At 44.7% G+C, this 11,875-nt stretch overlaps 1 protein-coding gene across 5 annotated transcripts in view; it reads right to left on the reverse strand.

Moving 5' to 3' along the window:
* DENND1A (DENN domain containing 1A) overlaps positions 1–11,067 on the reverse strand; it is a 490,983-nt gene extending 479,916 nt beyond the window's left edge. For 3 of the 5 annotated variants that reach the window (XM_036022199.1, XM_036022195.1, XM_036022197.1), the window contains exon 1: positions 10,811–11,065. In XM_036022199.1, the coding sequence (XP_035878092.1) occupies positions 10,811–10,827 (17 nt within the window). In that variant the 5' untranslated portion in view covers positions 10,828–11,065. Of the gene's footprint in view, positions 1–10,810 lie in introns of all 5 variants that reach the window. The other 2 variants (XM_036022196.1, XM_028530073.2) reach the window with 2 other exon arrangements.
* Positions 11,068–11,875: the final 808 nt, after the last annotated feature.

The raw sequence follows: 11,875 nt of genomic DNA on the forward strand, positions 1-11,875 counted from the left end.
GCAAGACTGAAATGTTTGATGATATAAAAGAAATTTTTTAGGTGTGATATCATCATGTTTTTTTTCAAAGAATGTTTATCCTTTAGAGACACATGGAAATATTTAAGATGAGATATGACATCTGGAATTTGCTTCAAAGTAATCTAGGACTGGAAGGTATGGGAGGGAGTTTATAGTCAGTTCTCTGTAAATGAAACTAAGTAAGCCATAAATTAGTAAGTGTTGAAGCTGAGTGACTGACAAGTGGGGACTCATACTAGTCTCCCTATTTTCACAGATGTTTAAAATTTTCCAAAATGTAAAAGTTAAAAAATAATAATTTTAAGCACCCAGGAAAACAAAATAAGATGTTCAAAAGACAAGAGTAGTAGTACCAGCTAAACAAAGATAAATCTAAATGACATAAATACTTTATAAAATGTTCAAATATTTGAGAGCCACAAAATGTTCCCAAATATTAATGTTCTAATTATTTACATGCTCATCTTATCCCTCTTAGTAGACGTTAAGCTTCTTTCCCCACCCAGCAAGAGGAAAAGTGCTTTGCATATATCAGAATAGCAATCCTTCAAATAAACCCAGTAAAATATACAACACATCATCCTGACATACAGAGAGAAAGCAAGTGCTTTCTCTGCATCTTAAATAAAAACTATGAAAAGGAATACTTACTTACTTTTGACTTTTTTTTAAGTTCCAAGTTGTTCACATAAGTGTATCACATCCTCTCCAAGTAAAATCAGTAACAGCTACCATTTACAAAGTCACTTGTCTGCTGGGGACTAGATATAAGATTATTTTTAATCCTCGCAACAACCTTGGAAACAAATTAGCTTCCTCTTATAAATAATAAACAGAGGCCCAGAAACTTAGAACTCAGGTGGGGATTGTGTATGGTTCTGGAATCTCTCTCTAACCTGAACGTCTCTAAGGCGCACATCCCCCTACCTCCTTCATGCCTTGGAATACAAGAATTTTGCTGGGAGTCAAATAGCTTCCTCGAGATTGGTTTCCTTCCTCCTTTTGATTCACACAACAGCCCAGGCAAGATCAATGCAACATCCCTGAAACCTTTCCTGTGGCTAAAGTGAGTTCAAAAGTTTATTTTTTCTCTCTCTAAATCTAATATGGGCGGATTTGCCCCCAGCAACTTGGCCCAGCCCACTTTAAGTCTTACTCATCTAACAAAGCACACACATTCACCATACAGCTCTTAAAGATGTCCTTTTCTCACTGCAAACTAAAATGCCTTCTCCCAATCATATTTTTTCACTTTCCCTTGGAGAAGCAAACACATTACATAACCAGTCCTCAACTTCCAAAGAATCATTTAAATATAACTTTGCTAACCTTGGCAAGTCATCTTTTTCTCTGGCCTCTTCCATGTAATTGGTCACCAAGTCATGTCAATTGTACCTTAAGATCTCTCAAATCCATCCTTTTTCTTTCAACAACCAAAACCTCACTTCAGGCTTTGACCTTCTGCAGTATAAACCATAACAGAGTTGGTAAATCCGTGGTCTCCAATTTTCTTCCCAATACACTCCTTCCTATCAGTAAAAAATGTGGGCATACAACTGACATACATATTTATAAATTATAAGAATGTTTTACTACACTAATATATACATTACAAAACACACAAAAAAGGAAATTTTGAAGGCTGATATGAAAACAAATATAAGTCTACCACATTCTTTTCACACCCCAATGGATCATCTCGCACAAGCCATAGATATTAACTGTCCTAAAATATTGCTGCCAGAGTGATCTGCCTAAAAACCCAAACCTGATCATATTACACTCACAACTCTATCCTTAAATGGTGTCATGTCCCAGCGGCACAAGCCTACTTTTTCAACTTTATCTCCTACAGTCTTCATCCACGTACCCTGTATTTCGGCTATTTCTGTTACCTTCCTGTCTTGCACACACAGTTCTCTATACCTGAAAAGTCCTTACCCTTGGCAGCCACTGATTTTATACATAACGGGACCTCTAAAAGAACAATACGCTCTAAATGCAATTAACCGACTTACAAACGAACTTTTGGAACATTAACCTATCTTTTCTATAGGAACTTATATGTTTTAAACATACCTCTTCTTACTTCCATTATCTGGCTCCTTTTCTAATCCTGAATACTTGGAAGAATGGGTATGAATTCCAATAAAAGTAGAAGAGGCCAACGTTGTTTTGTCCTCTTTATTTTTCTTCTTTGTTTATCTTTCCATTTCCCCACAAAATCCTTTTAAGCAAAAGGATGTTGCAAATCCAGAGATTAGTTCCCCCTAGGCCCAAGAAAAGCGCTGAACCTTTACAACTCACAACCAGAAATCCAGCCAGGAGCTTACACACGGCCTGAATGAAATATTTCCCTAAAGCAATACTTCAGGTTTTACCCTCCTTGTTTCAACCTTACTATCTGCTGTGCAAACCCCTCCACAATGACTAACATTAAAATGATGGGGTTGCACCAATACATTTTCCAAAAGCATGAAAACTCAAGTGACTGACTCCGGCAACTAATAATGTGGAGCGCAGTCTCCAACAAGACTTTTGTACTGTCTTTGTACTGTCTCCTGTGGGGACGGGGAGGGGAGCACTGCGGTGGAGAGAGAAAAGAGAAGAGGCATGAGAGGGAGAAGCCCTCCAGAGGAAGTCACATTTCAACTTCTAGTCTTATCCCACAGTAGGGGAGATATGTCAGCTGTGCTATACAACCAGCCTCAGGAAGAAGCCAGCCTGTGGTGCATTTTGGTAATGGGATCCTTGAACAAGCAGTCCAAAAAAAAAGACTGTTGCAGAGATATCCTAAGATGCCAAGCCTGCTCCTCTGTATCAGAAAACAATGAGGTGGGTTTACCTGCACTTCCAAGTCATTTCACTGTTCTTCCTCTGGAACTCTCTCCCTCCCCCAAATCTCACCTTTGTTTCAGTTCAAGTTCCTACCTCTTCTGAGAAACACTGTCTACTCTGCCCCTTCATCTTCTACACTACTCATTAGACCAAATCAAAACTACAAAGAGATAGCACTTTATACAAAATGGTGCACTTGCTTTGAAAACAGTGTAACGGCTCCTTAAACAGAATTACCATATGATACAGCAAGTCCATTCCTAGGTATATACCCAAGAGAAATGAGGGCATATGTTCATAACAACATTATTCATAACAATGAAAAAGTAGAAACAACCCAGATAACCTTACAACTGATGAATGAGTGAATGAAATGTGGTTTGTTCATACAATGAAATATTACTCAGCAATAAAAAGTAATGAAATAGATTTTAGACTTCCAGACACAATGAAGGTGTAAGTTGATACACTTTGCCTCCTTGCACAACCCAAAGAGGGGCAACAGATTTAAAAAAAAAAACAACCAGAACTGCCAGAAAGTTAAACTGTGTGGAAGTCCGACAACCAAGGAGTTAAAGAAGAAACATTCATCCAGATTGGTAGGAAGGACAGAGAAGGCAGCCCGGTTGGAGAGTACACAAGGCAAGGTGGTGGCTAGAGGACGGGGTGGGCAAGTCAGCAGCTGGCGGTCCCACATCTGCGTGCGGATACCAGGAGGAACAACTGGGGAGTGGGACAACCCATATAACCCAGGGTTCCAGTGCGGGAAAAGAAAGCCTCAAAATCTCTGGCTATAAAAATCTGTGGGGGTTGTGGTGGTGGGAGAATCTCCCAGCCTCACAGGAGAGTTTGTTGGAGAGAACCCACAGGGTCCTGAAATGTACAAACACCCACCCACCTGGGAATCAGCACCAAAAGCGCCCAATTTGCTTATGGTTAGCAGGGGAAGTGACTGAAAGCCTGATGAGAGCAGAGCAAGTGGCATTGTTCCATCTCATACCCCTCCCCCACACACAGTGCCACAACACAGCAAAGTGGGTTGCTCAACCCTGGTAAATACCTAAGGCTCTGCCCCTTACAACCTAACAGACAAGCCAAGGCAAAGAAATATGGCCCAAATGAAAGAACAGATCAAAACTGCAGAAAACAACTAAGTTACGAAGAAATAGCCAACCTATCAGATCCAGAGTTCAAAACACTAGTAATCAGGATGCTCACAGAAATGGTGGAGTATGGTCGCAAAATAGAGGAAGAAGTGAAAGCTATGCAAAGCAAAATAAAGAAATATCTACAGGGAGCAAACAGTGAAGGGAAGGAAACAGAGACTCAAATCAACGATTTGGAGCAGAAAAAAAAAAGAAATAAACATTCAGCCAGAACAGAATGAGGAAACAAGAATTCAAAAAAAATGAGGAGAGGCTTAGGAACCTCCGAGACAACTTTAAACATTACAACATCAGAATCATAGGGGTGCCAGAAGGAGAAGAGGAAGAGCAAGAGATTGAAAACTTATTTGAAAAAATAATGAAGGAGGACTTCTCCAACCTGGCAAAGGAATAGAATTCCAGGAAGTCCACAAAGCTCTGAGAGTCCCAGAGAAGTTGGACCCAAGGAAGCACACCAAGGCACATCATAATTACCTTACCCAAGATTAAAGATAAGGAGATAACCTTAAAAGCAGCAAGAGAAAAGGAGACAGTTACCTACAAAGGAGTTCCCAAAAGACTATCTGCTGATTTCTCAAAAGAAACCTTACAAGCAAGAAGGGGCTGAAAAGAAGTATTTGAAGTCATGAAAAGCAAGGACCTACAACCTAGATTACTCCATCCAGCAAAGCTATCATTTAGAATAGAAAGGTAGATAAAGTGCCTCCCATATAAGGTAGAGTTAAAGGAGTTAATCATCACCCAAACCTTATTATATGAAATGTTAAAGGAATTTAAGAAAAGAAGAACATCAAAACTATGAACAGTAAATTGACAACTAACTCCCAACCATCAATTGAACCTAAAAATGAACTAAGAAAACAACCAGAACAGGAACAGAATCAAAGAATTGGAGGTCACATGGAGAGTTATCAGTGGAGAGGGAGAGGGGGAGAATAGTGGAAAAGGTACATGGAATAAGAAGCATACATTGGTAAATAGAAAATAGCAGGGAGACATTAAGAACAGTATGGGAAATGGAGAAGCCAAAGGACTTATATGTATGACCCATGGACATGAATAAAGGGGGGGAGGGATGCTAGTGCAAGAGGGGGTGCAGGGCAGAGGGGAATAAAGGGGAGAAAAAATGGGACAACTGTAACAGCATAATCAATAAAATATACTTTAAAAAAGTAATGATATACTCATATGCTATAACATGGATAAACTTTGGAACCATTATGTTACACGAAAGACAAAGGATTATATATACTGCATGATTCCATTGATAAGAAATGCTCAGAATACACAAATCTACAGCAACTACAATTAGTGACTGCCTACACTGAGAGGATTTGGAGGGGAATGGGGAGTAACTTCCTGGGATGATGAAAATGTTCTGGAATTGGACAGTGGTGATCTATCACACTTTTGTAAGCATACTAAAAACCATTTACTGATACACTGTAAAAGAATAAACTTTGTGGTATATGACTTATAAACTTTTTTTAATAAAGTTGTTTTCAGATTACCATGGTCTTCAAGCCCCTACTCAGGCCCCAGTCTCCTTCTGACCTTAACCTCAAGCCTCTCTGCCACTAGTCACTTCTCAAACCCACTGGCCTATCAATTCCTGAAACAGCTAGGCTTTTCTTACCTCGAGGCCTTTATATACCCTCTACTCTCTGCCTGGAATGAAAAGTCTTACCCAGTCTCTTTACATGACTAATGACTTCACATACTTTAAGTCCCAGCTCAAATGTCATCTCCACAGTAAGCCTTCCTTCTCTGTATCTAAAGCAGAACAGCTGCTTCCCTGGCCAGGTGGCTCATTTGGTTGGAGCACTGCGTGTACACCAAAAGGTTGTGGGTTTGATTTCCAGTCATGGCACATACCGAGGTTGCAGGTTCAATCCCCAGTTGGGGCATGTATGAGGCAACCAATCGATGTTTCTTTCTTTCTCTCTCTCTCTCTCTCTCTCTCCACACCCCCCAAAACAATCAATTAACGTAACCTTGAGTGAGGAATTAATTCATTAAATAGGACAGCTGCTTCCATCATTTATTTCCTCTTAGAATTTTGTTTCCTTTATACCACATCCACATAGCTCTATGTGAATTGATTTGGGTTTGTATCAGATCCAACAAACTGTAGCTCCAGCAAGAGCAGGAATAAATATGTATTATTATTTACCATTATAATTCCCAATGTCTAACACAATTCCTAGCATTTAAGTGCCTAGTAAAGTGGTAATTAATATTTTTATTTCCCTGACATGCCATGTCCTTACACATACTGTTCCCTGTATTGAGAAGACTACCACCACTGCTGCCACCACAGCCACCTCGTTGCCACACTTACCCCTTCCATACCCTTCCTCATCTCTCGTCTCAGTCAAAACATTATCTTCTTAACAAAGTCTTCCTGCCTCGAACCCTCCGGAGAAGAGTCTCTCCTCCACTTATTCACCCACTAATCACTGGCTGCATCTCCACCATAACAATAATCTTATTGTATTATACTGGGTGGGGTGGACAGATTTGGTGTGGAGGGGGCCTGCAGGGAGTTGGTTTTGTTTTATATTTCTATCTTACAACTACTTTGGGAAGTCTTAAAATAAAGAAAAATCTCATTTCTATGTCCTAGTGCACTACCAGACACATAATATAGCACTACCAATTATGATAGTAGCAACAATGACTAACATTTATTGAGTGTTTAGTATGTGCTTGACACTCTTTTTAGCTCTAGAGTGAGTGAGTGAATGAATAAATGGATAAATTTCTTAGTCACCAACCTCAAAGAGGTCGCAGTCTGACAAAGACAGAAGACAGGTATACAGGCTAATGCAGAATAAACACAGCACAAGGCCAAATCAGCTGCCCTGTCCTGTCCCTCTCTGCCTCCAAATCTTTGAGTATGCTTTTCTCTGAGTCCATAAATGTCAGGTTTCTTCAAACTCACTTAGAATACTTCCTTCGATTACTTACAATCCACTTCCTGCCCTTAGTGCCTGGAAACAATTTCTAGGATGTCACCACAAGCAATATTAAACTGCTACACAGTTTCCTGCTGTGCGTCTGCATTATCAGTTAAATTGCTTCATATTAACCACATTCCAGTCCACTGGGATCAGTCAAACACCACATAAGATTTAAACGTAGCTGTCAAAGATGCCAGTTACCACTGCTCTTTTATCCCACTAGATGAATAAACGTCTATTCAGGTTTAAGGTTTAGGAGCTTTCCAGGGTACTACCTGCATAACTGGTGACCTTTTCTTTCCTTTATTAAGTAAATGTTTGGTGTGAGGCAAGACAATGTTCCTCTATTAAAATGAACAAGAACTGAACACTCTGTAGAAGACATAAGGAACTATCTGCCCAGACAAGGGCAATTTGGCTTAAAAACTTATAAAACACAAACTCTTTCTCCTGAGGAGTTCAAATAGCAAACTGTCCTTTTAACTGTATGTACACTCAGTTAGGATCTTAATTCAAATCTTCACCTATTTCTTAAATGCCTTCCATAAACTCTTCCTAAACAATCTTATGAGTCAGCTACTGGGTTTGACACAGGGAACTCAAGACCAATGAGACAGTCCCTACTCTCAGAAAGTCTGTTGGGAGTCAGTACGGGGGACAGACAAGGGACTGGACTTAGTGCTATGACAGTGACAAACACAAGGGGCCACAGGAACAGACGAGGGCACCTGGCCTAGGCTGGGCTGGGGAGGGCGGTGACCTGGCCTCAGCGCAGGTTTCCAGGGGAAGGCATCTGATCTTAGGCCTGTAAACTCCCATTCTCTCATTTTAAAAATGTAGCTAATAGTACCTGCATCACTGGACAGCTGTGAGGACTTGATGAAACAGTTCGCATAAAGCATTACCACCATGACTGACACAGAGACAGTGCTCAACCAGCCTTAGCTTGAAAGGGAAGTCTGATCAGGCACCAAATCTCAACGTCTATGCCTAGCCACACCAGCTTCACGATTACACAGATTATTGTTTTTAATCACTTTTATTTTTTACTGACAGAATGTTAAGTCCTGCTCTGCATGTTAACAGTCTAATTCCTTGATCAGTGTTCTTCTCCATTACCTGAAACATCCAGTTCTCTGACATTTCTGGTATAAAATATGCCAGTTTTCTTAGACTTTTGACAGAGAAGATGTGGAAGAAAACTAACAAATACTGGGTTTTTAATACGGGCCCTGCAGTCCCGGTGAGACTAGGGTTACTGCTCATAATGAACCTGCAACAATAGTTTTCCCCATTTACCCTCAGGGTGAATAAGGTACTCTGTGTAAAGTTTCACAGCCAGTAGGAAAAAAGAGCTGGAATTTGGATCCAGATCTGATTCTACATCTCAGCCTGAGTAGGCCACACGGTATCAAAGATAAGCATGAGAAAACACAGACAGCCATAGTGCTCTCCTGCTTGGAGGGACTACACTGTGCCCTCTGCCTCCTACTGCCCCACCCCCAAGACTGTCCCGCACAGAGGAGCCTGCACACTTAGATTTCACCTCAACCCGCTGAACGAACACCTTGTCAGGACGGAACGGTCAGCAGGAACCAAAGCTGCTTCCTCCAGCAGCTAGGGCTGCACCTAAGTAGCCGGTTTCCTCACCACCTGCCCACCCCATTCCTCGCTGCAGGCAGAAATTGCATAGTCAACAGTCACTATAAATCACAAGTGCTTTTCATAACGTCTCTTCATGTTCTCTTTCAGTCTCTCCACAAGTAAAGCTGATGTATTTCCCAAGCCTAAATTTTTATTTTTTACTTAATCTTTATTGGTTTTTTTCCATTGCCATTTAGCACCCTTATATCCCTCTCCCCCCAGCAATCACCACCCTGTTGGCCATGTCCATGAGTCCTTTTTCTGCAATCCCTCCACCCCCAACTGCCCACCCCACTAGCTGTCATCTGCTCTCCAACTATGTCTGTCTGTTTTGCCAATCCTAAATTTTTATCACAAAGCAATCTAGTGTCAAGATCAAGGCTATTCTTTATACTAATCTCATGCTCGATACAAATTCTTGCATTAGTAAATTCTCCTGCCCAAGCGCTCAGTGATGACTTCCCAAAATGCTCACCTGAGACATGTATTTGTCAACCTGCAACCTTCACAAGCAAGACAGAGACACGATGCATAATCACCTGAACTTCTACTTGCTGGATTTTCATGCTGGCTCTGACACTGACTGCCTCATATCAGACAAGTTTCTGAACTTCTGTGTACCAAAAAGGGTGAGCATCCTAACTAACCACCACACTCTGCAACTCTAAGGTGGGTTTTAGAAAGTGTTTCTAAGTGCTAGGGAAATCCAAGTTTGCAACTCTTCCTTGGAAACAGGAGCTAAACTTGCTGTGCCTCTTTAATTCAAAAGCTTCAAACACACATTGTGTCTTTTTAGCTTCCAAGCCTCTTAAGCTCCTGTTTGGAGCACACTTCAAAATGTTTCTCCTCATTTCCACAAAAATTAAGAACCGTGTGCTCATCCAACTCGTTCATTTTTACTATAAGACACAAACTCTTCTAGTTTCATTTAGCTGAGGTCTCAGGGGGGTTGCAGCACACATAAGACACATTTTGTGACTGGAAGCCTGAGCCTCAGGGGACTACAAGACTGAATAAAGGTCACACTGCATGGACATCGACTGGACAAGGATGTAATGTTTAAATACTAGATTTTGCCCCTAAGGCCCCTCTCCTTTCCAACTTCCTCTAGCGTAAGTTTCGAAATGCTGAAATAAACACATTCCACAGACTTTCTTGTAAGCGGGTTTCAAGTGTCCTATGAAAGATGTTTCAAGGAAAAGCCTTGCTGTCAACTTTGTTTTTAAGTGCCCTCAAACAATTCAATTACTCATACAGAAAAAGTGAACATTTGTTAGTAATTAGATAAGGCATCTCATGTTCTGGAGCTGAGGAACGGAGAAGCCAAGAGAGGACCTGGCTGGGAGGGGAGATAAAGAGTCCAAAACACACACCCAAACTGGACTGCAAAAAAGTTGCACTTTCCAAAGCCAACTTCTAAGTCTACAAGCAGGGAAACAATGTTTCAATGTGCTCTGAAGTCAGCTGTATCAACAGTTTCCGGGAAAAACTAACCCCCGCCAGGGACTCCAGGTGAATGAATGAGTGAGGGAATTTGCCAGATAGGATTACAAAGCCTTTCCAACAATTACCAGGTGCTCAGTTACAGCCCAGAGGTATCTATCTTCCTTCACAGCTTTTGGCCCCTGTTGTGTGGACACTTTCACAGATAAGAGGGGAACTAGTAGGAACGCGAAAAGGGCCTTCACCCCACGACCTTAGGTCCATTACTGGTCGCCCTCTCTCTCAGAACCTCACGCGACTTTTGTGGGGGCCCGCAGGCCTTACACAGCAGGGCTGCTACCTCTCAGGACCTGCCTAACTCTCAGGGGTGCCCCAAACACTCCCATTCGGGAAGTTGCTTCCAGAGATTTCTCGCCCTCCCCCCAACAGTTGTAAGACTATTTTCAGAGGTTCTCTGTGACCCCATGGAGGGGGCCACCTTGTAATCTCAGCAGCTCCCGCCCTCAGGTGAGGAGGGGACACCTGACCACTGGCGCGCTACCACCCCACGCGCACCCCGCCCCTGCGCCTCTCTGGATCGCCATGGCAACCGTCCCCCTCCCCGCGTGACGCCGGCACGCGGGGCGCCCCTGGGGTCCCGGCAACAAGTCCCCCGCGCGACCCACGGCCTGCAGCCCTTGCCCGGCCTCGCCACCCCGCGCCCGGCCCGGCTCCGCCCGGCGCGGCCGCACTCACTTGATCCTGGAGCCCATGGTCCCCGGGCCTCCTCATGGGCCCGCGGCCCCGCTCGGCGCTGCGCTGCCTGCCCGCCCGCCCGCGGCCGACCGGCCTCCCTCCGGCGCTCTCCCCGCCCCTTCCTCCCTTCCCTCAGGCTGGGCCCGCCAGCTCGACGCTCGCTCCCTCGCCGCCGCCGCCGCCTCCCGGGGTTAATGTACTAGGACCAGCCCGGCGAACGCCATGGTCGCCGGCGCGCGTGCCCGGCGCGCGCTGCCCCCGCCGCCTCTCACACAGCCGCCCCCTCCCGCCCGCGCCGCCGCCGCCCGCAGGGGCTGCCGGGAAGTGTAGTCCGCTCGCCGAAGGTGGGGCCGCCTGAGGCGGGGTAGGGGCGGGCCTCCCTTCCGCCCACTGGTTCCCGGAACTCCGCGAACCGTGCCTTCAGGGGACAGGCCCTGAGAGAGTCCCGGGTCTCTAACTCCTGTAGAAAACGCCGCCTGCGACCCCCTTCCAAAGACCCTCGTCCCGTAGAGACCCCTCAGCTCACCTGAAGAAATCTTCTCCCATTGCCCCCTGACGGAGTTCCCCCACCCAGTGCCTCTGGTGTAAAGAGAGTCTGTCTCCCACTCCAGCCTCCGTGAAAACACAAGTTTTCCCTCGGGAAAATCCCATACCTTCCAGCAAGTTCCTTAAGGGAGCCACAGACCCTCTTCTCCCACACCCTCCACTTCCCCGACGTGGTCCGTGACGGAGGCGCCTTCCTCAGCCCTCGCACCTTGCAGGAGGCCTCACCCACCCACGGGAAACCCGCCTGGGGGCTTCACGGCAGCACCCAGCTGGCGATTCTGTCCTGCCTCGTGCTTGAGGGCCTCCGCCTCCCTTTATCAGCCCTTTGGGGACGCCGATAGAGCAAAGCCAGGCCACCATTGCAGACCGGGACAGAGATGAGCTCGCTGCAGATGAAGGTGTTTGCGAGCGAGGCTCACCGGCTGCTGCCTACCCCTGCTGCTGCCCCTCGGGGCTCGCTTCCGTGCGCGCCCCAGTGCCCCCCCCCACCCCCCGGGCCCGGAGGGATCGCAGATCCCA

This window comes from Phyllostomus discolor, chromosome 3 (assembly GCF_004126475.2).
Source record: "Phyllostomus discolor isolate MPI-MPIP mPhyDis1 chromosome 3, mPhyDis1.pri.v3, whole genome shotgun sequence".
Taxonomy (NCBI): domain Eukaryota; kingdom Metazoa; phylum Chordata; class Mammalia; order Chiroptera; family Phyllostomidae; genus Phyllostomus; species Phyllostomus discolor.